The following is a 25065-nucleotide window of genomic DNA, read 5'->3' on the forward strand; positions in this document are numbered from 1 at the left end:
CTAAACATTGATGATTCTATGCCTTTCACTCTGTACTTTACTGAATTAGAATGAGAGGGATATATCCTTAATGATCCTCTAGTTTCATATCCATGAATTTCACTAAAATGGGAGAAGTTAACAGTACAATGGGTTAATTTCCTGTCTAGCTTATACATAAAGACTGCTGATGAAAATGCAATTTGTTTATGGAATGGCAGAATATTTGACTCTGAAAAAACTTCATGTGATGGTTTGAGGAAGGGGAATCCATACATGATTTTGATGGCTCTTTTTTGTAGGATTTCCAAATTATTAATGTAATCTTTCCTACATCTTCCCCAAATAAAGCTTGCGTATGTTAGATGTGGGTGGATCATTGCATAATATATACACTTCATTTGTTGATGAGAAAAATTACTGTATCTTAATCTGTGCATTATTCCTATCAAAGGGGTAATTTTGCTGATTACATAATCAGTATGGCTTTTCCAGGAAAATGTTGAGTCTAATATTATACCAAGATACTTAGCTGAGTTGACTCGCTCTATTACTTGGTCCTTTAAGATAACAGTGTTAGCCGCTGTTATCTTATGGGCTGTTTCATGAAAGATTAGGTATTTTGTTTTAGTCACATTTATGATCATTTTTTTAGATAAAGCCCAGTCCGATAACTTGTCCAAGTCACAATTTATATCTTCCATAATTTGCGTTTCACATAGTCCTTTGTAAGTTATTAAGATATCATCAGCAAATTTCCCCTTTAGTGTTAGAGATTGTATGTCATTAATATAAATCAGAAATAGAATTGGACCTAGTACTGAGCCCTGCGGTATACCCGTTTTTGTCTGCTGCTTAAAACTTTTAGTATCGTTAATCATCACATATTGTGTTCGATTTGATAAATAATTTTGGAACCATTTGTGTGCTAAACCCCTAATTCCTGCTAATTTTAACTTGTTCAGAAGTATTTTGTGGTCAACCAGGTCAAATCCTTTTTTAAGATCTATGAGTAGCCCTGCTGCTAATTTATTTTCATCTAAGGTCTTTTGAATATCTATTACTGTATCAAATACAGCATTATCAGTTCCTCTATTTGGGAGAAACCCATATTGATTATTGGAAAAGTAATTAGTTTTACACAGAAAATTTACCAATCTAATTTTTACTACCATTTCTATGAGTTTTCCAATTGCAGATAATATACTAATTGGTCTGTAATTGGATGGATCTGTGTAAACTCCTGATTTAAAGATAGGTACAATTCTGGCACATTTGAGTAATTGGGGTATTTCTCCACTGAGAATTGAACGGTTAATAATTTCCACAATATATGGCACTAAACTTTCAACACAGGTTTTTAACATGACATTGGTTATTTTATCTTCAGTTAAATTATTTTTATTTTTTAGAGAAGTGATAATTTTGAGCACTTCACATTCATCAGTAGGAGACATGAAAATACTATTAGTTTGACTTTCAGCTGTTGTGCTGCCATGAACTTGCTCATCTTCAGGAAGACCTTTTCTTATATTTTCAGCTACATTAACGTATAGTTCATTTAGGTTATTGAATATGTCCTCTGTGTTTGTAATGCTGACATCATTTACCACCAGATGGCTGATTTCATGTTTATGTCCAAGCTTCCTATTTAACACTTCATTGACTACATACCATATTTCTTTTTGGTTTTTGCAATTCTGTAATCTGTGTTCATAATACCTTTTTTGTAACTCTCTCTTCAATTTGGTTATTTTATTACTGATTTTTTTGTATTCTTCAATTACTTCTGCAGAGGGATTTTTTACTTTAGTTTTTGAAAACAGTGGGTCTTTGATGTGAATCAGTGTTAGTAATCCTTGGGTAACCCAAGGTTTTAGGGGAATGTCTTTGGGGTTCTTTCTTTTTATTGAAATTGAGCTGGTTTCAATTCCTGTGCTAATATACTCAATAAATTTATTATAATAAGTGTTTATATCCGTTTCCTCACATTTAAATTTATTTTGTAGGATATACTGATTTAATTTGTTGTAATTTACAAATTGCTTACCACTATCTTTGATTATTGATACTACTGGAACTGATTTTTAACTAGAAATTTCACATACCAGTAGGTAGTGATCACTTAAGTTATTTGTTATATTGAATACATGACATTTTTTACTACTATTTGTGACAAGTATGTGATCAATTAATGTGGAGGTTGTTTTCGTTACTCTAGTTGGGTATTTGTTATTACATGTTATATAGCCGTAAGTTGTTGTTGAATTGTCATACAAAGTTCTGTTTCTGGAGGTAGAAAGCAAGTCTATATTTGTATCTCCAAGTATTATTGAAGTATGCCCTGAACTGCTATTTAGGATATTTTCTAGATCAAACAAAAAACTGGACGAGTTACTATCCTGTGGGTTATAAATGGTAATGATTTCATATCTTTGATTTCCTTTTGTAATCATGACTTGCAGTATGCTATGAGATTTATTTATTTCATTTATGACATTGCTTTTCCATTTGTTTGAAACATAAAGCGAAACACCCCCACCTATCTGCTCTCTTACCACATGATGAGAAGTGTAGTTTTTAATTTCAAAAGCGTAGGTTAGTTTGTTGGTTAACCAATTTTCGGAGATTGCAAGAATATCTACTTCTTTAATCTGATTTAAGATAATTTGTATATTATCAAATTTATTTTTCATGCTTTGTGCATTTATGTGTAGGCCTTTCAATTCACATGATCTACTTTCTGAAACTCTATCTTTAATATAATTATATAGGGTTTCACATTTAAATTCGTGTACTTTAAGAAATTTGTTTTCAGGATCCAGGTTTGGTTATGTAAGGACTAAATTTGAAATTAAGAAAAGAAAGCTTGGAATTGAAGCGGGCACAACACAAGGAAAGGTTACCTCGTTGTTTCCAGATCAGCTGGAGTGAGCAAGTTCATGCAGAACTTCAGGGTTTGCCACTAGCCTCGAAGGACCGTCCTGGAACTTACGGATATACACTTTACAGTCCCTGACCCATGTGCCAAATATTTTCCCCTGTTGCCGTAGCTCACAGCATTTTTTGGCGAGGGTCTCATTCCTAGGCGTTAAGTGCTCGTTGATATAGATGTTATTTACCAAGCTATATCTGATTTCGTTCGTTTTTAGTGTCTTTTTTTGTTGTCTGCTACTGAGGATTTCTTCTTTCTTCCATCGATTAACAAACTTCACGATGATAGGTTGTGGTCCAGGTTTCGTGGATGGAAGTCTGTGTGCAGCGTCAATATCTTCGGGCTTTATATCGACTCCCAGCGCCTTGCCAACTTCAGTTACTTTCTGGAACACTTTTTCATCCTTTTCAGCAGGAACTCCATACACTAGTAAATTGTTTTTGCCTTGATATTGCTTCAAGTCTTCTAGCTCGTTCACGGCTGCCGTTGTCGCAATTTCTGCATTTTTCTTATCTTTCCTCAAAGTGTCTAGTTCTTTCTTGAGGTCATCATATTTTTCGGAAAGAAAGATCGCTAATTTCCGTAATTATTTGTTTTCTTCCGTTAGTACTTTGAGGGACTCTTCCAGTTGTTTGGAGAAGTTCGCCATAACCTCATTTATGTTAGGTTGTGCAATGCAGTCTTCACGTTTACACGACCATTGGAATTGTTCTTCCTTACGGAAGTTTTGGAGCAACACCAACAGCATCACACGTACCTCAGGAGCTCCAAATTACTCCTCGGAAAGGTAGTCGTACGAGCATGCACAGTGAATCCAGCAAAATAATAGCCAAAATGGCAGAATGCTCCGACCTTGAAACGAAGAACTGCCGGTTGATGCTTCCACACAGCAAGTCTATAGAATGGGCAGCTGTTTATACGGGAGAAAGTATTAGCCCTATCAGGATAATAAAATAATTTTGTGTGTCTCATCCCAATGAATCTCCAAGTCTCAGAAAATAATATAAAGATGATTCAGCAGTGCTATTATGTGTTAATTACGCAACTTATTTTCTGTTACTAACTAATAAAAGTAATTTCAAAATCTTACATATTCAGTAAGAGTTACAGGTATCATGCTTGTTAAATTGAAAAGGATTTATAGCAGAGTGAAGTATTAGATTGTCATGTTGGTACACGTGTTTCATTTTCATAAACATAGTATCCAATATGGCGTCATGTATGAGAAGTTTCCCCATAATTAATTTGTCATCTATATATCGAAAATCTTGATCAGTTGGTATGTTGGTGACTTTATATTTAACATGAGAAATGAAAACATTATAGCACAAAAATTAATCCCCAACATATAATTTTGTCAGGTTACTGTAAATGTCACTCAACCTACATCAAAAATGAGTACCAGGTTAATTCCTGGGGGCAAAGGCAGCTGGGTGTAGAGCTAACCACTCTACCCCATCAAGTGCCGAGGTTACGAACAGTGGAAGCCTTTACCTTCCACTCCTCCCAGGGCCTTCCTGCCCTGTACGGAGATGACTTTGCTTTGCTTTTTACTGTAAATGTTCCTCGGGTCCACTAAATGTATCCATGATAGGTACAAAAATCTACAACACTGTACTTCTTTAATCTTCAGAGTGCTACTGATGAGAAGGTTCCTTGTGAGTGCTACCATGCAATAATACTATTGATGAAATGGTCCATCGCATTGCATACACTATTTTAGTTCCATATTCCAGATGTTTGAGGTGCTATCATTTGAAAGTAGTCTTACCACACAGTAATGCTACTGACAAGGCAGTTCTTCACAATGTTTGCACCTTTTTACTTCCACATTCCAATTGTTTGAGGTGTTGTCATTTAAAAGCTAACTTACCTGCTGTCTTTTGATAGCCTATAGAGCCATTTACTTCACATTTACAATCTCTATGGTAATGTAACATATGCTGTTCATTTGAATAGGTGACAATGTTTCAGGTGTAATAAAATGTAACCTAATGTATTATATGGAATCAATATGAGGAGACAAAATGTGTTAAATTGACTTGGGGGCTTCATATAGAATAAGGCTACATGGTGAGAAAATAACTTAGCACAGGGTGTTTATGCATCTGGAAATGCATAGCACTCAATGAGTTAATTTGCCTCTGTTTATTTACATTTCTGTTTCCTTTTCTGTTTATTTATATGCTTAAAATAAATATGTATCAAGTAAATATTGTTTAGATTGACCTCAATTTAGTAACTTTTCCCACTTTTCACTCTTTGATTGGCAGTACTGCACAAATGAACATTGAAGTGGCACTCATCTCCCTCCCATCCCCACTTGGCTGTAAAGCTAGCGCTCAACAAAACTTGCAAGCACAGTAAGTTATGGGTTGTGAACTCTGATATTCCTTCTTCCATAATGCTTATCCAGGGAGCTCCTGGGTCTGGCAGTAGATCATTGACTGCCATCCACATACTGCACCTCCCTGTAGACTCTAGAGATGCACGTTGCTTCTTGGAGGACTCCTTAGCTCTTTGTCCTGATCCACTTTGATGCTTCACATAGGCTATTATTATGTTGGTCTTGCCACACAACCTAAAGGCATTTTCTGTCTAACTGCCAGATTTTAGTAAGGCTGCCCCTAACTTGGAGAATAGATGCCTTTTGCAGCTGTCTCCAAACTAGAGCAGAAACTGCCTGCTGAATTCCAGTTGGATTTCCTCTGCTGGAGACCAGCACCCAACTACAGGGGCTCCTCTACCTGAAGCCATTAGCCTCTTTAGAGAGTCAAGTTATTTACTGCCACCCAACATTGAGTCACTGGCTGTATGATCTACTCCATCCCTTAGCAAGTAACCTTGGCCACACAGTAATTTAAAGAATTGAAGAATAATATCTTCTTTCAGTAGAAATTCACTGTTATGAGACAATTTGCTATAGATGGGTTGAATTTTATGTGATTTACACTTACGATATTACCTTTTTAATTCACTGGACCAAAATAGAAGTACTAAAAAAATGACAGAAACTGATCAATTTGACTGTGTGGAAAAAAAAAACCACGCACGCACTCTCTCTCTCTCTCTCTCTCTCTCTCTCTCTCTATCATTATCATTATAGACCGTTATGCCTTTCAGCATTCAGTCTGCAAGCCTCTGTGTATTTACTAAACGTCACCACAATCCTCTATTTGCAACTAGTTCTGTGGCCTCATTTAGTTCTATACTTCTTATCTTTAAATCGTTAGAAACTGAGTCTAACCATCATCATCTTGGTCTCCCTCTACTTCTCTTAACCTCCGTAACAGAGTCCATTATTCTCCTAGGTAACCTATCCTCTTCCATTTGCCTCACATGACACCACCACTAAAACCAGTTTATGCATACAGCTTCATCCATTGAGTTCATTCCTAACTTAGCTTTTATCTCCTCATTCCGAATACCCTCCTGCAATTGTCCCCACCTGTTTGTACCAGCAATCATTCTCACTACTTTCATGTCAATTATTTCTAACTTATGAATAAGATATACTGAGTCCACCCAGCTTTTGCTCCCTTAGAGCAAAGTAGGTCTGAAAACAGACTGATGTAAAAATAGTTTCGTCCGGGGGCTGACTTCCTTCTCACAAAACACTACTGATCGCAACTGCGAGCTCACTGCATTAGCTTTACTGCACCTTGATTCAATCTCACTTACTATATTACCATCCTGGGAGAATACACAACCTAAATACTTGAAATTATCTATGTATTCCAGCTTTGTATCACCAATCTGACATTCATTTCTGCTGAATTTCTCACCTATTGACATCAATTTAGTCTTCGAAAGGCTATTTTTCATACCAAACTCATTGCACCTATTTTCAAGTTCCAAGATATTAGACTGCAGGCTTTCAGCACAATCTGCCTTTAATACCAAGTCATCCCCTTCCTGCCACTTTATACCTTTCAGCAGATGATCCATGTAAACTACGAACAGCAAAAGTAAAAGATTACAGCCTTGTCTAACCCCTGTAAGTACGCGGAACCAAGAACTCATTCTACCATCAATTCTCATGCAGCCCAATTGTCGACATAAATGCCTTTGATTGATTTTAATAATCTACCTTTAATTCCATAGTCCCCCAGTATGGCGAACATCTTTTCCCTCAGTACCCTGTCATATGCTTTCTCTAGATCTACAAAACATAAACTGTCTATTCCTCTTGTAGCATTTTTCAGTTACCTGGCGCATTCTGAAAATCTGATCCTGACAGCCCTTCTGTGGTCTGAAACCATACTGGTTTTCATCCAACTTCCTCTCAACCACTGATCACACCCTCCCTTCCAAGACGCCAGGGAATACTTTGCCTGGTATACTAATCAATGAGATACCTCGATAGTTGTTGCACATTTTCCTGTTCCTTGCTTATAGATAGGTGAAATTACTGCTTTAGTCCAATCTAAAGGTACCTTACCAACACTCCATGCTAATCTTACTACTCTATGAAGCCATTTCATCCCTGCCTTCCCACTATACTTCACCATTTCAGGTCTAATTTCATCTATTCCTGCTGCTTTATAGCAATGGAGTTTATTCACCATCCTTTCCACATCCTCAAGCGTAATTTCACCAACATCATTTTCCTCCTCCCCATGAGCTTGGTTGTTCGCAACACTGCCAGGAAGATTTTCTTTTACATTGAGAAGATTTTCAAAATATTCCCTCCACCTGTCCATTGATTCCCTGGGATCTATTATGAATTCACCTGAATTATCCAAAACACTGTTCATTTCCTTTTTCCCTCCCTTCTTTTCTTTATTACTTTCCAGAAAGATTTTCCCTGCTGCTTGACCTAGTCTTTCCAGGATATTACCAAAATCTTCCCACGACTTCTTTTGGATTCAACAGCTATTTGTTTCACTCTATTTCTTTCATCTACGTACAATTTCCTGTCTGCATCGGCCCTTATTTGGAGTCATTTCTGATAAGCCTTCTTTTTACATTTACAAGCTGCTCTCACTTCATCATTTCACCAAGACGTTTGCTTTTTTCCATCTTTACACGCAGTTGTTCCTAGGTATTCCCTTTTGCTTCTACTACAGCATCCCTGAATGCCACCCATTCTCTTTCTATATCCTGAACCTGATTACTGTCCACTGTTCTAAACTTCTCACTATTCATATCCATGTAGTTCTGTCTAATTTCCTTCCCTGGAGATTTTCTACCCTTATTCATTTGCAGACAGATTTCACTTTCTCTATCCTAGGCCTAGAGATACTTAGTTCACTTAGTTCGTTCTTCCACAGATAGTAATCTCTTTCATCGAAAAATCCCCGAAAAACCCGTACATTCCTAAAAGATTTTCTGAATTCAAAGTCAATTAAGATATAATCTACTATGGATCGGCATCTCTATCCTCCCATGTGTAGCGGTGAATAGCCTTATGCTTGAAGAAGTATTCGTAACTGCTAAACCCATACTAGAACAGAAGTCCAGCAAATGCTTCCCATTCCCAAGAGCTTCCATATCTTCCCCGCATTTACCAATAAACTTTCATATCCTTCAGTTCTATTTCCAATTCTCGCATTGATATAGCCTATTAACACTATACTATCCTTGCTGTTGACCTGACTACGATGTCATTCAATGCTTCATGAAACTTGACTTCATCCTCATCTGCACCCTCACATGGTGAATACACTGAGACAATTCTCGTCCTAATTCCTCCGACTGCCAAATCTACCCACATCATTCGCTCATTTACGTGCCTAACAGAAACTACTGTAGGTTGCATGCAATAGTATTCCTGATGAACTGCCCTACCCCACACTCTGCCCTTCCCTTTTTAACACCCATCAAGTAAACTTTATAATCTCCTATCTTTTTCTCATTATCTCCTCTTACCCGAATATCACTTGCTCCTAGCACATCCAGATGCATCCTCTTTGTTGACTCAGCCAATTCTACTGTCTTTCTTCCATACGCCCCATTAATATTGATAGCTCCCCATCGAATTCCATTTCATTTGCCAAGTACTTTCCAAGGAGTCCCTCACCTGTCATATGGGAGTGGGATTCCATTACTCCCATAGATCCGAGGCTTGCTTAACATGTTCTGAGCTCGATAAAGTACTGAAGCAGGATGCTACCCTACTTACACATAGTCCAAGTGAGGATCTCTTCTCTAACTGGTTAGGGACCACCGGTGGATTTTATAGTCCTAGTTATCTGAGCACAATGTAGGCCATGACTCAGAATATGTCCGAGATGCCCGCTCTCATTCCATAGCAACTGGTATCCCGACTCTCAGGACCACTTACTAGGCCACTCAGCCATTGCCCATGGTACACGAACTAAGACGTGACTACAGTAACCCACACCATGAACCATGACTATGTGGAACAAGACATATAACTGAATGCTTCCATTAAGGAGATGGTGAGTTCAAATTTCACTCTTGGCAGCCCTGAAGATGGTTTCGTGGGGTTTGCCCTCTTTCATACCAGGTAAATACCAGGAATATACATTACTGGTCTTAGATCTTTTTAATTCTATTGTTGTTGATGGGAACCTACCTGTGCAAGTGTGGCATGAAATAACCAGCAAAAATAAAAGGTAAAAGAATAATAAAGGGCAGAAAATTGTAAGAAAATGTTTTGAATCTGTATGCCTTGCATAGATTCTTGATTTCTTTGAGCATTTCAGAATATGGAAAGTCTAAGTTCCTAGTAAGGGAATTCAGTTTTTTTCACCAACAGAACATTTCAAACATTAGATCTAAGGATTTTTCAGGCGTTTGCTCTATAAAACCAATGTTTTGTCTAAGGCCTGACACTAGACACATCAGAGTGAGATGTGTCAGGTACTACCCACTGATACTGGGGCTTCTGATAAATTCACCTGCACACACCTCAATGTCAGTGGGAAAGGCTTGACTCATCCCACTCCGATGAGTCTAGAGTCAGGCCTAAGACGAAACACTGGTTTTATAGAACAAAGACCCGAAAAGTCTTACATCTAACATTTCAGAATAAGATAATAATTTTGTTCTATCCTAATAAATATCACATTCCTTTCAAAGAAATTGCTATGTACTGCTTTACAAAAGCCTCATTACTTATGATTTTATAAAGATCGAGTTTGTATTCTTTTGAACTATTTCTCAAAGGTGATTTATTACTATTGCAGATTCCAACACAAGATAAAGCAAAACCCCAGTACAATGGATCACAAGCAAAACCAATCACAAAAAATGATTACAAGCAAATACCAAGTTCTCCTCCAGTGGATGATCCAGTCCAAACTCCAACCAAGAATGGTGATAGAAAAAGGGATAGTGGTTAGTTATAAACTCTAACTTCTAAGTTTTGCTCAGATTTAATAAATTGTTTTTCATGATGTCAATCTTGAACACTTCTATTTTCCAGTTAATGCAACTGATCGAGAATTAGAATGGGATCCCATGCCAGACAATACAGAACTTATACTAGATAAGGTAGGTTACTAAAAGTTAACATAATTTGATTGCAAGATCAAAAAGATGCCATTAGGTTTAAATGCATGATAACAGTATTTCAGAACTGAAAGTGACCAAAAATGTGTGTTGTTCCATATTTTTTAAAGGAAAAGTAATGAATCCGGTGTCATAAATGATAAAATCTCTTTACATGCATGCTGAGATTTATGACAGAATCAAACTCACAACATGTAGGCCTAAGAATGTTCAGGTATTTTATCATGTCAGCAGCAGAACTGATACTACAAAACAAAATCATTGGGAAAGAACTTACATTGTCCATTGATAGGCTTTTGGAACCTTAGGCTCATTCTAGAATAACTGTAATAAGGGTCCTAGTCCTGGTATTTATTACCTATAAATGAATAAGCATTGTCCCACATAGTGTATAACCAAAGTTTTAAATTTAAGACACTTTATTTTGCATTGTAATAGAGTGCATTTGAAGAAAGCAAAAATGTTGGTATGCTCAACACATTCACATCTTATATCAATTTATTGTTTCATTACCGAGTGAGTTGGCCATGCAGTTTGGGGCGCGCAGCAGTAAGCTTGCATTGGGAGACAGTGGGTTTGAACCCCACTGTCGGCAGCCTTGAAGATGGTTTTCCATGGTTTTCAATTTTCACACCAGGCAAATGATGGAGCTGTACCTTAATTAATGCCATGGCTGCTTCCTTCCAACTCCTAGCCCTTTCCTATCCCATTGGTGCCATAAGACCTATCTGTGTCAATGCAACATAAAGCACCTTCTTAAAAAAATTGTTATCATTTTTTACTTCAACATTTAAATTCACTCACTCCAGACATGATACTGTATAGGCTTTTGGGCTTATGCTGTGTCAAGAAAATAAGGTGAAATTCTTTACGTTTTGCAGAGAACTATGCTCTGCGTCATCAGAAGAAAATCTTGACTGTCCACGAGAAAGGCTTCTTAAATAATGACTTTTTGAAATTTAGACATTATAATAAAGTGGAAATGGTACATTCATTCATCACCAGATGGCTCCCTGGACGTGGCACAGCGCTAGCGTTCGAAGCGGAAGCTGACCAAACCATCAAAATCAGTCTAAGAGGGTCATATAACATATGTATGTAACATATGACATTGACAGGTGTATGACATAGATACAAGCCTGGAATGAAACATCTGGCAGTGAGGAACATACAAATTTGGAAAACACTGAGACAAAATAACAATAGTGAAGGGACAGGGAAGGGAACTACCTACGTAAATCCTTAATGGCTGGCAACCAGGTATTACTTAATTGATAGCCAGTGTCCCTGTTGAAATTGTTAGGATTTCTACGTATTTCCACAGCTTCCCGTATAATCCTGGACCTGTAGTGTCTAGTGTGGGTAAGAGCTCGAGCATCTTGGAACATGACATCAGGACCCGATGATAGAGCATGCTCAGCTATTGCCGATTTGTCTCGCTGGTTGAGATGAATATTACGTTCATATTCCTTGATACAGGTACCAATGGACCGGCATGTTTGGCTGATGTATACCTTACCGCAAGTACAGGGAATTTCCCAGGATATAAAAGTGGGGATGATTTGTCCTTGGTTTTACTAAGACTGTGAGCAATTTTAGTGGCAGTGCCAAACACGGTTTTTATATTGTATTTGCAGAGGACCTTGGCAATTCGATCTGTGGTGTTGTGAATGTAAGGCAAGTAGGCAGTTCCCTTCACTTCTTCCTTCTGTGAGCTTTGCTTGGTCATTTCTCTGGGAAGAAGGGCTCTATGAATCTGCAAATCGCTGTAACCATTACCCTTGAACGTGACTTTGAGCGTGTCCATCTCCACCTGGATATTTGATGGCTCACAAATTTGTCTCGCCCTCTTGGCGAGTGTCGTGAAAATGCCTTGTTTTTGTGCTGGATGGTGGTGAGAATCTGCATAAAGATAGCAATTTGTGTGGGTAGGCTTCTGATAAATGGTATGTCCTAAGGAGCCATCTGGTTTCTTTCTTACTACAACATCCAAGAGAGGAAGGCATCCGTCCGACTCCATCTCCATAGTGAATTTAATTGAAGGATGTTGCTAATTTAGGTGGTTTAGAAATAGATGAAGTTTCACAGGACCTTCTGTCCAGACCACAAATGCATCATCAACATACCTCCACCATATCATAGGTTTGACGGGTGCCGAAGCAATAACCTCCTCCTCAAAATGCTCCATAAAGAAATTAGCCACTACGAGTGAAAGTGGACTTCCCATAGCCACTTCGTCCGACTGGTCATAAAAATTCCCACCCCACAAGAAATAGCTGGAAGTCATGCAGTGGTAAAATAGCTTAGTAATGTCCTCAGGGAACAGAAGTTCAGTAAAAGACATGACTGAGTCAATCGGCACTTCAGTGAACAAGGACTCAACATTGAAACTCACCAAAAGTGCATTAGGTTGAAGGGTTATGGTTGACAGATTGTTGATGAAATAATGAGAGTCCCTGATGTATGATTCAGTATGTCCTATGTGTGGCTGAAGCAATTTGCTTAGGTATTTAGCCAGGGCATACGTAGGAGAACCTATCGCACTAATAATAGATCTGAGGGGAACATCTTTTTTTATGGATCTTAGGCAGTCCATATAATCTAGGTGGCACTGCATCCCCCAGGGACAGATGTTTAGCCTCCTCTTTCGGAATTGAAGATTGCCTTAAGAGCTTCATGGTGGCGTTGGACACACAAGTGGTGTTTGGCACCGCCACTAAAATTACTCACAGTTTGAGTAAAAGCAAGGACAAATTGTCCCCACTTTTACATCCTGGGGTATATGAAATTCCCTGTACTTGCGATAATGTATACATCGGCCAAACATGCCAGTCCATTGGCACCCGTATCAAGGAACATGAACGTAATATTCGTCTCAACTAACCAGACAAATCGGCAATAGCTGAGCACGCTCTATCGTCGGGTCATGACGTTATGTTCCAAGATGCTCGAGCTCTTACCCACACTAGACACTACAGGTCCAAATCTAGGTGGCACTGCATCCCCCAGGGACAGATGTTTAGCCTCCTCTTTCGGAATTGAAGATTGCCTTAAGAGCTTCATGGTGGCGTTGGACACACAAGTGGTGTTTGGCACCGCCACTAAAATTACTCACAGTTTGAGTAAAAGCAAGGACAAATTGTCCCCACTTTTACATCCTGGGGTATATGAAATTCCCTGTACTTACGATAATGTATACATCGGCCAAACATGCCAGTCCATTGGCACCCGTATCAAGGAACATGAACGTAATATTCATCTCAACTAACCAGACAAATCGGCAATAGCTGAGCACGCTCTATCGTCGGGTCATGATGTTATGTTCCAAGATGCTCGAGCTCTTACCCACACTAGACACTACAGGTCCAGGATTATACGGGAAGCTGTGGAAATACATAGAAATCCTAACAATTTCAACAGGGACACTGGCTATCAATTAAGTAATACCTGGTTGCCAGCCATTAAGGATTTACGTGGGTAGTTCCCTTGCCTGTCTCTTCACTATTGTTATTTCGTCTCAGTGTTTTCCAAATTCGCACGTTGCTCATCACCAGATGTTTAATTCCAGGCTTGTGTCTATGTCATACACCTGTCAATGTCATATGTTATATGTTATGTACACATGTTATGTGACCCTTTTAGACTGATTCTGATGGTTCGGTCAGCTTCCGTTTCGAATGCTAGCGCTGTGCCACATTCGGAGAGCCGTCTGGTGATGAATGAACATACCATTTCCACTTCTGTTATGTCTAAATTTCAAAAAGTCATTATTTAAGAAGCCTTTCCTCTGGACAGTCGAGATTTTCTTCTGATGACGCAGAGCACAGTTCTCTGCGAAACGTAAAGAATTTCACCTTATTTTCTTGACACGGCATAAGCCCAAAAGCCTATACAGTATCATGTCTAGAAGTATGGGCCATGAAAGCATCAATGGCAATCACTCACTCCAGTTTGAGCTTATGACCTAAACATGATGCTGAGATGTTGGTATGTAATCCTTGATCACTGTGGTAAGTTTCAAACTCATCACTTGTAAAAAAAGCAAATATACATGTTAACTTGGACAGGGAGAGGGGAGACTTAACATGGTATTTATCAAAGGGCTTCAGTGTACAATAACAGCTTATATGTATGCTACATAAAAATATCCCTTAAATATTTTATGTAATGTACTTGACAGCAATAGGGCAACAAATTAGCCATTAGCACCCCAACTGTAAATACTAGTGTCAAGTCCCAGGAATTATCAAAAATTTTAGAACCATCGCACCCTACTATCTGTGTTGTTCATGGTAGTCTCAGTCAGTTGACCAAATGGGTTAGAGAGGGATTTCTTCCAACTGCCAATTTCTTTTTGAAGTAAATGCAGATTAAAGCAATGCTCAGTACACCAACTTCATCTCCTGCACCTAGTGTTACCAACCATCTGGCTTTTGCTGGACATGTCCTGCTTTTCATTCATTTCGGTTACATCCGGCCAGCATTTCTAATTTGTCAAAAATGTCCTGCATTTTCTGTTACAAAATTGCTCGTTTGGGTTTTAGGCTGAAGACATCATGTTATTCTATCGTACACCAACTGCATGCAACCAGGGCATTACTTCTGAGGGTGGAAATAAGTAATAATATACTAACATTTGATATTTCGAACTTGAAGTCCAGGCATGAATCAACCAATCAACATGCTAGTCACGTTCTAAAGAATTGGAATTGCTGTGTACATTATTCCACCTTCATGTTAAGAAATTGCGGAAGTGTTGAAATGTTGAGGGTTTTAGTTTCCATGTGCTTGCTGTCCTCTTTGGTTCTTCTTCTTCCTTGATAATTTTTGTACTCCGCTATGCCTCCATCCAGTCACTGATCTCTTTGATTCTTTATTCTTATAAAAGCTAATACTACAAGTATATTTCATCATCATCATCCTTTCCCCTTATCTAGCTCCTGCCAGGTTGGGGCATTTATGGCACTTCTCCACCTTCCTATCCTTCTGCCATTCCTCATCCATCATTTTGTCCCAGTCCAAGTTTCTTCTTCTTGCACTCCTCTTTATTGAATCGTTCCACATTGTTCTAGGTCTCCCTCTCACTCTTTTCATCTCCATCATCTGTTTTGGTATTTTTTCTCCTCCATCCTCTTTGCCTGTCCAAACGGTCTTATTTTACTCCTATCAATTCTTTCATTCAAGTTTTTCATTCCAACCTCTTTTCTCATATCTTCGTTTCCCAATCGTCTTTCGTTGTCTTTCCTAACATACTTCTTAGGTATTGCATTTCACTGGCCTGAATTCTACTCTCCTCCCTGCCTGTCATTGTCCAAATCTCAGCCACATATGTCAATGTAGGTGCATAATACATTATCACTTTACAGTTCCTTGGTACTTCCTTATTCCAGACGATGTTTCTTACACTCTGGTAGAATGCATTGCCCTATTGTACCCTCTTGCTAATCTCCATGTCCAGCCTTTTATTCAGCATTATTTTACTCTCTAGGTATTTTAAACTGGCAAATATTTTAAGGCATTGACCACCAATTTTCACATTGCCTTTCCCATGGTCTTGCTTTTCTCTGCACTAATTTTCATACCATACTTTTCAATTTTCTCATTTAGTACATCAAGTTGTTCTTGTACCTCTTTGCTGTTCATTCCCAAGGCCACAATATTGTCTGCAAATAGGAATAACTTCATCTCCCTGTTCCCATATGTTTCTTTTATCTACTTTGAAAAACAAAAGGGGTGACAACATACTCCCCTGTCTTAGACCAGTTTTATTTCTAAACCATTTCATCTTTCCAATAGGAGTCTGTACACTGCTTGCACCATTTCTACAGTTTGTATACCCAGTTTCTTTTTGACCCAAACCTTCTCCTTGCGAACATATCGTATGCCTTTGTTAGATCTAAATGTCATGGCTAGATCCTTTCCATATTCCCAATTCTTTTCCATTAATTGCCTCATGGATCCTCTGTAGATCTTCCACTTCTAAAGCCATATTCTTCCTCTTGCAACTCTCTTTCCAACTTCCTTCTCATTCTCCTCTCTAACATCCTTTCCAGTAGTTTTGCCACTCATGATAAGAATGCGATTCTTCTATAGTTATCACACAATTTTTTGTTCCTCCTCTTAAAGATTGGTATTATTATTCTGTTTCTCCAGTCTTCTGGCACACGTTTCTGCTTCCATATGCACTTTAGCAATCTGTACACCCATTGTAGTCCAATAGGTCCAGCAGCCTTTATCATTCCCACACTAACTTTATCCATCCGTGGTGGCTTCCATGTTTTCATTTTACAGAGTGCTAATTCCACCTCTAACATTGTTATATCATCTTCTACTGTTGAGTCATCACACCGTATTATTACCATCTCCTCTGCACAATTTCTCACATTCAGAGCAGTTTATCAAAATACTCCTCACATCTTCTTACTATTTCTTCTGGATTTTTTTATCAACTCTTCACCTTTCTCTTTCCTAATATTGAAAGATATCGTCATGTAAAATCTAGAGCAAATGTTTTCATTATATATATTTTGTCAAAGTTGCTACATTAGAATTTCAAATTTCTTCAAACATTCTAGAATTTTGGGTTAGAAATCTTACTCTGACTAACAGGAGATTCAAGATTGATACTAGGTGATACTTCTTTAGTGGGTACTTTTGCACCTACCCTGATCTCCCTGTTCTAGTACTCTAAAAAGTGACTGTGAATCTAAATCCATAGGAGTGGGGCCTCTTCTAATTTCCATTGTGCTATTATAAGCATTCCTATTTATTTCTGGTGTTCCTAATATTTTCTAATGAGCACGTCTATCATACCCTAGTAAAATTGCTCTTTGTGGAGGACTGGTTATACTGGCTGTAAACTTCCTTTTCCACTTGCATTTGTACACAAGAGCTATAAGATAGGGGCAGCAATTGTTGAGGAACGTTTAAAGGAAGAAACTTCAGCTTTGTAAAAGTATATGACTGAAGGAATTCGGAAAAGGATTTGTTTTCATTACTCATTCATTTCTGTATTTCTTTTTGTTTTTGATGTTCTGAACATCTCTCAGCCCCAGCCAGGTGGTTACCTTCACAGTGAGCACATTTAAAGAACTGTTGGGAATAATCTGGGGTATGATAATCTAAGGAACGTTTTGTGCATCATGGTTCAGTGTTCTGCAATTTACAGCCATATGGGCATATCAGTGGCATCTCTTACATAATAAAGGGGGGGGGGGGGAGCTCCAACTTCCAATATCACATTAAATGTGGAACTTTTAGTGGAAGGTGTTGACTTTGGAAAGTTATTTTAACAAAACATGTAGGGATATGTTATGTTCGATTGTTGTTTGACACTTTTTTTGTCCAGCCTCTTTACTGCTATGACAGGAAAATGGGATTCCAAGTTGTTCAAAAATTTGAAAAGTCTTTTGAATTATTTCAGTACATTTTCATGTGTGTATTGACCTAGTGGCAACTCTTCATGGGGAATTAATTGCCAGTGAACGTTACCCTCAATTAAAAGTAAAATTTAACGGTGTGTCACTTGTTGATTTCTACAGGCTGAACATACATAAAGAAATGTACCATCTCAGTGACCGTGCAATTAAAATGACAACTTTATTTGGCAGCATCTATGTGTGAGAACAATCATTTTCGGTGACAAAACATTTGAAATCCAAAGGATGATTCCATTTACTGACAAATATTTGAAAGGAAGTATGTGAATTGCAGTACTGAACATTGACCTTGACACTGAGAAATTTGAAAAGTTCAACAGTGCCAATTTTCTCACTAATCTATAATAATTCAAAAAATTTATTGTTTATTCTTAAGTCCAGGAAAGATTGAGATCCCATCTGACCACTTCTTCCCACCATCTCTCTTGTCTTTAATTATGCCCACATTTAGTTTCATCTTTCCATTCCAGACCACTTGTCAATATGCAGTGTTAGCTATGGTATGTTCTTTTTCTCTCCAACAGGTAAAGACATATACTGAAATATTTCTCCTTGTGTCATTTGCATCTACTAGGTGTGTCTTGACTAGATAAGTTGCTTCCTTTCTATTATTCTTGTCCAGCTTTATTTATTGTCTATATTTCTGCATTTGATTGACCATCCAATTTTAAGACTGTTATGCATAATGAACTATCATTCATTCATTGCCATTATACCTTGTTAATAAGTAACGAACATTCCTTCCTCTTTAATATTTTTAAAGTAATCACTCAAAAACCCTTGCCATGAGATGACTTATTTGGCTGATACATTTTGATGTTACTCCCTCTTATGGATGTATATCCTGGGACCTTGCTTCCAAAATATTCACAATTTTGATAATGATGGGAATTAATATTTCCATTTATAGATGTTACCATAATCTTATAAATGCTTATTTCAGACAGTGCTGGAATATGATGTTATTGAAAAGTGAATGTTCTTGTCGTCCTTTCTTTTATAGAGTTTGGAAGATTTATCTCCTAATTTACCCAATAACAAGCCAGAAAATGGAAAAGGAAAATTTGATGAAAATGATATACCATCAAAACCAGTAAGTACAATGGCACCTCTGAGTAGTATCAGTGAAGTTACACTTAATGACATTGATAATCGAAGATCATATGTAGAAAAATAAACCTGTGCCAAATACAGTACACACAACTTGGATAATGTGAGCTGTAGATATCTTATAAGGAAGGAATGTCAAATATATCCAAGAATGCCACATGAATATATTTAAAAAATTACATTTCCTCGATACTGTTATCAGAATTGGATCCAGTATTGTAGGTTGCAGAATGTACATGTTGCATATTTAATGAACAATTCTGTAGGTTGTAGAAGTTCAAAGGTGCTGGAATTCTAGTCCAGTCTAGTGCCACACTGCATATATTATATACATTATATGCAGGATTAATGCAATGAGATACTTTTCTTGGTGACAAGAGAGATGTATGTGCACAGTTTCAAAACAATACCTTTGTTAGAGGAGGGGAGGAAGTGAATGGATTTGAACAAATGTAGTTCTAATTTTGTAAATCCATTTTCCAAAAGGGAGCCAAATTCTGACTCATTATCCACAAAATCTTCAAGCAGTATTAATATGACAATTTTAAAATGGACTGAAATGCCAGTTGTTTCATGTTTCTTTTTCATACCTAGATCAAAAACATTAAACTTTTCTCTAGGGTATTTTAAAAATGTTCATACACAAAGAAGTCTGCAGTTATAAGGACTTATCTTTCTGACACATCTGACACCGTGAACAAACATTTCAACATGTTGCCAATGACAATCTTCTTGTGATTCTGTCTCTGAACAAGAAGTGCTCTGCTTTTTCAACTGTAACACAAACATTTTTCATTTATATGGAAAGGTGATTTTAAATTAGTATGATACTGAGAAAAACGACTTCACATTTTTAGAGACTTTTGAAGAGAAATTAGTTAGGAATAAACTTTATTTGCAATAGCATACATCTTTCTTTCAGACAAGAAAAATATATGTGTATCAGTGTACAAATTTAAGATGCATTACCAGTATAGAGATTATTCATGCAATATCTCACGGTAGATAAGATAGTATAATTATTTTTTTTAAAAATCATAAGGTATGTCATTGAATTCAAACAATTTTGAAGTACTTAACTATAAACTATTTGTATGCTCAATATATCCATGTTTTAATAAAAACTTGTAGCATTTCAGCTTATTGTGGCAATAATAAAGGTATGGTAGTAATAACTGTACTTAAAATGATTGAGTTGTATCTTTTAGCATCATTTTTAGCTGTGAAACGTGTCCAGTGCAAACATGTTCAAAAATCAAAACTGAAGTTTTTATTCATCCAGCAAAAACTGAAAATACATAGAGAAATATGAGGCTTTGTAGAAGTTTTAAAATTACAAGAAAAGAGGGTACAGCATATTTTTAATTTTCTTGCATTCATTCATTGATTAAATCTCAGAAATCAATACATTTTTCTAAATTTGTCTTTTACTTTTTTGAAGCAGTGTGCCTTCAGCAAGTTATTACTGGCTTTAAATCACAACATGCTTCTTATACAGCATTGAAAGGACCAAAGAAAAGTTCTGACAAGCTAATTTGCCTGTTTCCATAAAATAATTATATGTTAATTTTATCCAGTTGAATTTCCCCTTTTTCTAACACTGTTTCCTAATGCCTGAGAAAGATGTTTTCATTTGAAGGTCGTTTCTACAGAGTTTCCCTATTAAACTTAATATCTTTACAGATTTCCACGTACACTTCATGCTCATCACAAAATGAAAGTTTCATTCTTTCCTTAGCATTTGTAATACAACATTTTACAAATATCATTCCATCATTTATTGTATGTCATTTTACACCAATACTCATATTTTGCAAAAGGAAACATTTCTTTGTTATGAATAGGTTCTTTTTCCAGGCTATATTAGGCTTTATGTTTAAAACACTGGACTAGATGACGATGATAACTACAGACCAATCTAGAGTGCTTATCACTTAATACTCCACTTCTTTATTCTCTTTTCTCTTTGAGTATAAGCAATACTGATGAGTATTACAGTACTACAATTACATTTTTATGTTCGAACTTGTACCATAGTCTAACCACCAAATAGTCTTATTATCAAAAGATCTTCAGCTACACTGCCAGCCAAGAAAAAAGGTAACACTTGGTTATTTTCAAAATATATATATATATTAATTTTATGAACTCAAGACAGAATTGATTATACACTATTTTGAAACAAAAATTTAATGAAGACTAAGTGAAACTTTATTTTAAGGGAACGGTCATTATTTACTTTAATGTTTACTTTGAGACAGGACTGAATGAGGTTCTATGATTTTTGGTCAATTCTGATATGAAAGTTGCCTGCTTATTTCCATTTTTTCACACTTAAAACCAATATTACTGGCACTAAACATCACAAAACATCCTTACACATTCAGTCTTCAGTCAGTAAGATGTGTTACCACCCCTGGCTAGAATAACAGCTTGCATTCTGGTTGCCATGCTTAAAATTAGGGCATGAATGTCAACTTGCTGAACTGCTTCCCATTCCTGAAGTTCACCCAGAGTGTGGAAAACTTGTCTATGAACACGGAATTTAACCATATCTCACACTTGCTCAATGAGATTAAAGTCAGGACTCCATGCAGGCCACGCCAAACTGACGATTCCCATCTCCTCCAGGAAGTCCAACACACATAGAGCAGCATGGGATAGGCATTGTCATGCAAAATTATGAAGTCCTTACCATTGTGAGGAGTGTAAGAGATGCCACATGGACATAGAACTTCCTCATTGTAGTGGTGTACAGCCAAAGCTCCATTTTCAATGATCAACAGCTCAGTTCGTCTGTCAGAGTCGATGCCACCCTACACTATAATAGAACCTCCTCCATGTGGCATCCTTGATGAAAAGGTATAGGTAGAATAATGTTCTCCTGGTCTTCTACAAACTCTTTCTCTCCCATCTGGAGACCTGTGGTTGAATCTCAACTCATCTGTAAAGGGAACATTGATCTACTGCTCCTCTGTTCAATAGGCGTGCTCTCTATGCACGAACCCTTTGTTGCTGTGAAGACAAATCTAGTCTTGTAACAGATTTTTTCGATGTCAGGTTCATTTCTCTCAATATTCTTCTGCAGATACATACACTAATATTTACATTATGAGCTTGTTCCAGTTGATTTTTTGAATCTATTGCAGTTAAATGGTTGTTTCTCAAGACCTGTAAAGTTGCAAAATGGTCATCTGTGACTGTTGTACATTTTGGTCGGTCAGATCCTTGACGTCTGCTGTAAGTATGGTGTCCCTGAAAATGTCTCACAGCTCATAAAATGTTTGCGGTGCTTGTTTGTAACACCCTTGCTACATAACCTGTATCTATCATCACCTAACATTATAGCTCTTGCAGATTCTTTAGGGCTTAGAGGCATCTTTACGTGAAGTTGCTCCAGGAAATACTGAATAACAAGTCATTAAATGAGAGTGTAACAATGCCACAACAAGCCTAGCTGCCGCATCCCAATAAATAACAGAAGTACGTAGCTATAGTGCATAATAGTGTTACCACCATTAAACTGCAAAACAAACCCTACGTAATAACAGGATTCAGGAAGGTTGGCCTTCATAAACCATAGTTTTCATATTCTTGTTCCCAGATGTACTAAACATGATCTTCGGACCTAAACAACGTATAAATAAATTATAATAAATGTAGTTGAAAAATACTTTTCAATAACTTCATTTTTCTAAGTGTTATGCTTTTTAGCTCAGCAGTGTAATAGATTTCAGCTGAGAGATATTTAAAAATTCCAACTTTATGTATTATACAGATATACTGTTTTATGAACCAAGTACAGTTCAAATGACCTCCATTGATACACAAACAATTTCCTCTGCCCAATCGTCAATTGAACTGGGCTGTGCATTCACAGGGAAATTCACAATAGACTTCACAAGAGAGCACTTCAGATTGCCTATGTCTCATAAACTTCTCATATGACTTCTCATAGAGGCCAAATTCTGGATCATAGAGCACAACTTATAGACCATAGGGTAGAACCAAAGAAACCCCATGGGATTAGGGAAAATAAGGCCAGTGCATATATATACGGCTGCTACTGGGTTAAACAAGCCTAATGAGCTAGTACTTTGTTTAAATCCATGACCACTGTCTTTCGAAGTGTATTCTGGTACACTCTGGTTGATGATTTCAACTTTCCTCACCAAAATGAGATGCACTAGAGCCATCAAAGCTCATCCCTCACCATACTATGACTGAACCAGGATGATGGTTCCTTCGAAATGTAGTTCTCAGTACCTTCTTGAGAATGTAGGAATCAACATTTGTGGAATTTTCACTTCACAGGCCATCATTACTTGTTCCTGTGCAATTTTATTTCTGAACAGATATTCTGTCACTGCTTTCAGTATTGAATTCTTTCCATGTGTGATGTGACCATCTTATTTCTTAGCTGGTTATTCACAGTCCCAGTTAATGGTACTCAAACCTATTGGAGGTGGTGAGTTTTTGAAGATTTTAAAAAATCTTGTCCAGTGACTTACTTAATGCAACAACAACAACAAGCATTTTCATCTGATGCCTGTATGTCAATTTTGACATTTCCTTTAACTCTACCAGATGGGTACTGGGCAACAGAGGGTTAACACCAAATATGTCACCACAAACCTTTTACTTGCAAACATTATACAATATGAAGTGTTGAATGCTGTTGTTTCCGCCCTTTAAAAATCCTACCACCTCTCCCAGTACCTTGGGATCTGGCAGCCGACACTGTATCCCTGTTCCACTGGGAAAGCTGTGTGCTTCATATAGTGCTAATTAGCCATAAAATTTTCATAACTGTCCAGTTCATAATGAAGATTTTCCCATGCAGTTAAATTGACCATGTATTCCTTTCTATTGTAAGTTATTGTTGACCTTGACCATTGGATGTAGAGCCACCATCAAAAGATACAAGAGTATTTATGCTTAGACTGAGTACATATTTAGCTCTTGTATAGTTAACTAAAGTGAACAGCTAAATCATTTTTAACATCATCGCTCACTTAAACTCATGCATTTCAGTGAAGTAGAAATAATAAACTAGTGTACGAATTTGTACAGATTTTTATTAGAACAACATGAGAGGTAAATCATTTCTTTGGAGGATGTTTGTCTCTTTTCTTTTTTCACTTCTTTAGCTCTATATACATTTACTCAAATAATGACATTACAGTACATACCGTATATGTTCCAGATTCTCTCTGTTGAGCAGAGAATATGCCCTAGTCCTATAATTACAAGTAATGCATGTCCAGCTCCATAGCTAACAGGTTAGCATCTGGCCTTTGGTCTAACGGGTTCTGGATTTGATTCCTGGCCCGGTTGCGGATTTTAACCTTCAATGCTTAATTCTGATGATTCAGGGGCTAGGTGTGTGTGTGCCGTCTTCAGCGTTAGAATTCATGATAAGAGACATGCAGGCTGCTTATGAGGCATCAACTCAAAAGACTCACAAAAGGCCTCTCCAGAGACCATACACCATTATTATAAGTAATGCACATTTTGAAGAATACCAGTGCATTAAAGATTGATAATGTCTGCTGAATTCTCCTTATTATTTCCTATACCATATAGTAAAACTTCAGTTATGATTTTCCTAGTATGTATTACAGTTTCTTTAGTGACAAAAATTCCAATTTAAAGTTATTATATCAAACTGCCAACCTGTAATGTATTTTTTATATGATCAAATTAGCTGAAGTGTGTTTACTGTGTAAGTATTTATATTGTGATAAAAATGTTTGGATTTGTAGAGTTGTTACCTGAAGAAATAGAAATAAAACGTTATTTCTCTTAGCCAATGTCTGGTTAACTGTCCTATTTGATTCAAGTGATTTTTAACTTCCATTTTTATGATTACAGCCTCAAAGTGAATCTCAATGGAAACCGGATATATAATAATATTACATACAATTAAACAGGAAAAAATAGACTGGAAACAGCAATTCTCCTTACAAAACAGCTGTCATTGTTGAACTGCCACAGATAACCTGAGCTCATCTGAACCCCCACTGATGTGTTATTTTACTAATCATGAAGAGTTTATCAGAGAATTGTAAGGGAAGATCAGAAATAGACTCTTTTGTGGGTTAGGGTAGGGATGGTATTAAA

At 37.1% G+C, this 25065-nt stretch overlaps 1 protein-coding gene across 4 annotated transcripts in view; it reads left to right on the plus strand.

Moving 5' to 3' along the window:
- Positions 1–25065, plus strand: part of axo (axotactin) — a 608064-nt gene that overhangs the window by 565628 nt on the left and 17371 nt on the right. For all 4 annotated transcript variants that reach the window (XR_010858480.2, XM_067135240.2, XM_067135242.2 and 1 more), the window contains exons 30-32: positions 10069–10219; positions 10308–10375; positions 18836–18925. Coding sequence is in view for 3 of the 4 variants with exons in the window: in XM_067135240.2 (XP_066991341.1) it covers positions 10069–10219; positions 10308–10375; positions 18836–18925 (309 nt within the window). In the remaining variant the exon portion in view is untranslated. The remainder of the gene's footprint in view (positions 1–10068; positions 10220–10307; positions 10376–18835; positions 18926–25065) is intronic.

This window comes from Anabrus simplex, chromosome 1, assembly GCF_040414725.1.
Source record: "Anabrus simplex isolate iqAnaSimp1 chromosome 1, ASM4041472v1, whole genome shotgun sequence".
In the NCBI taxonomy this organism is placed as follows: domain Eukaryota; kingdom Metazoa; phylum Arthropoda; class Insecta; order Orthoptera; family Tettigoniidae; genus Anabrus; species Anabrus simplex.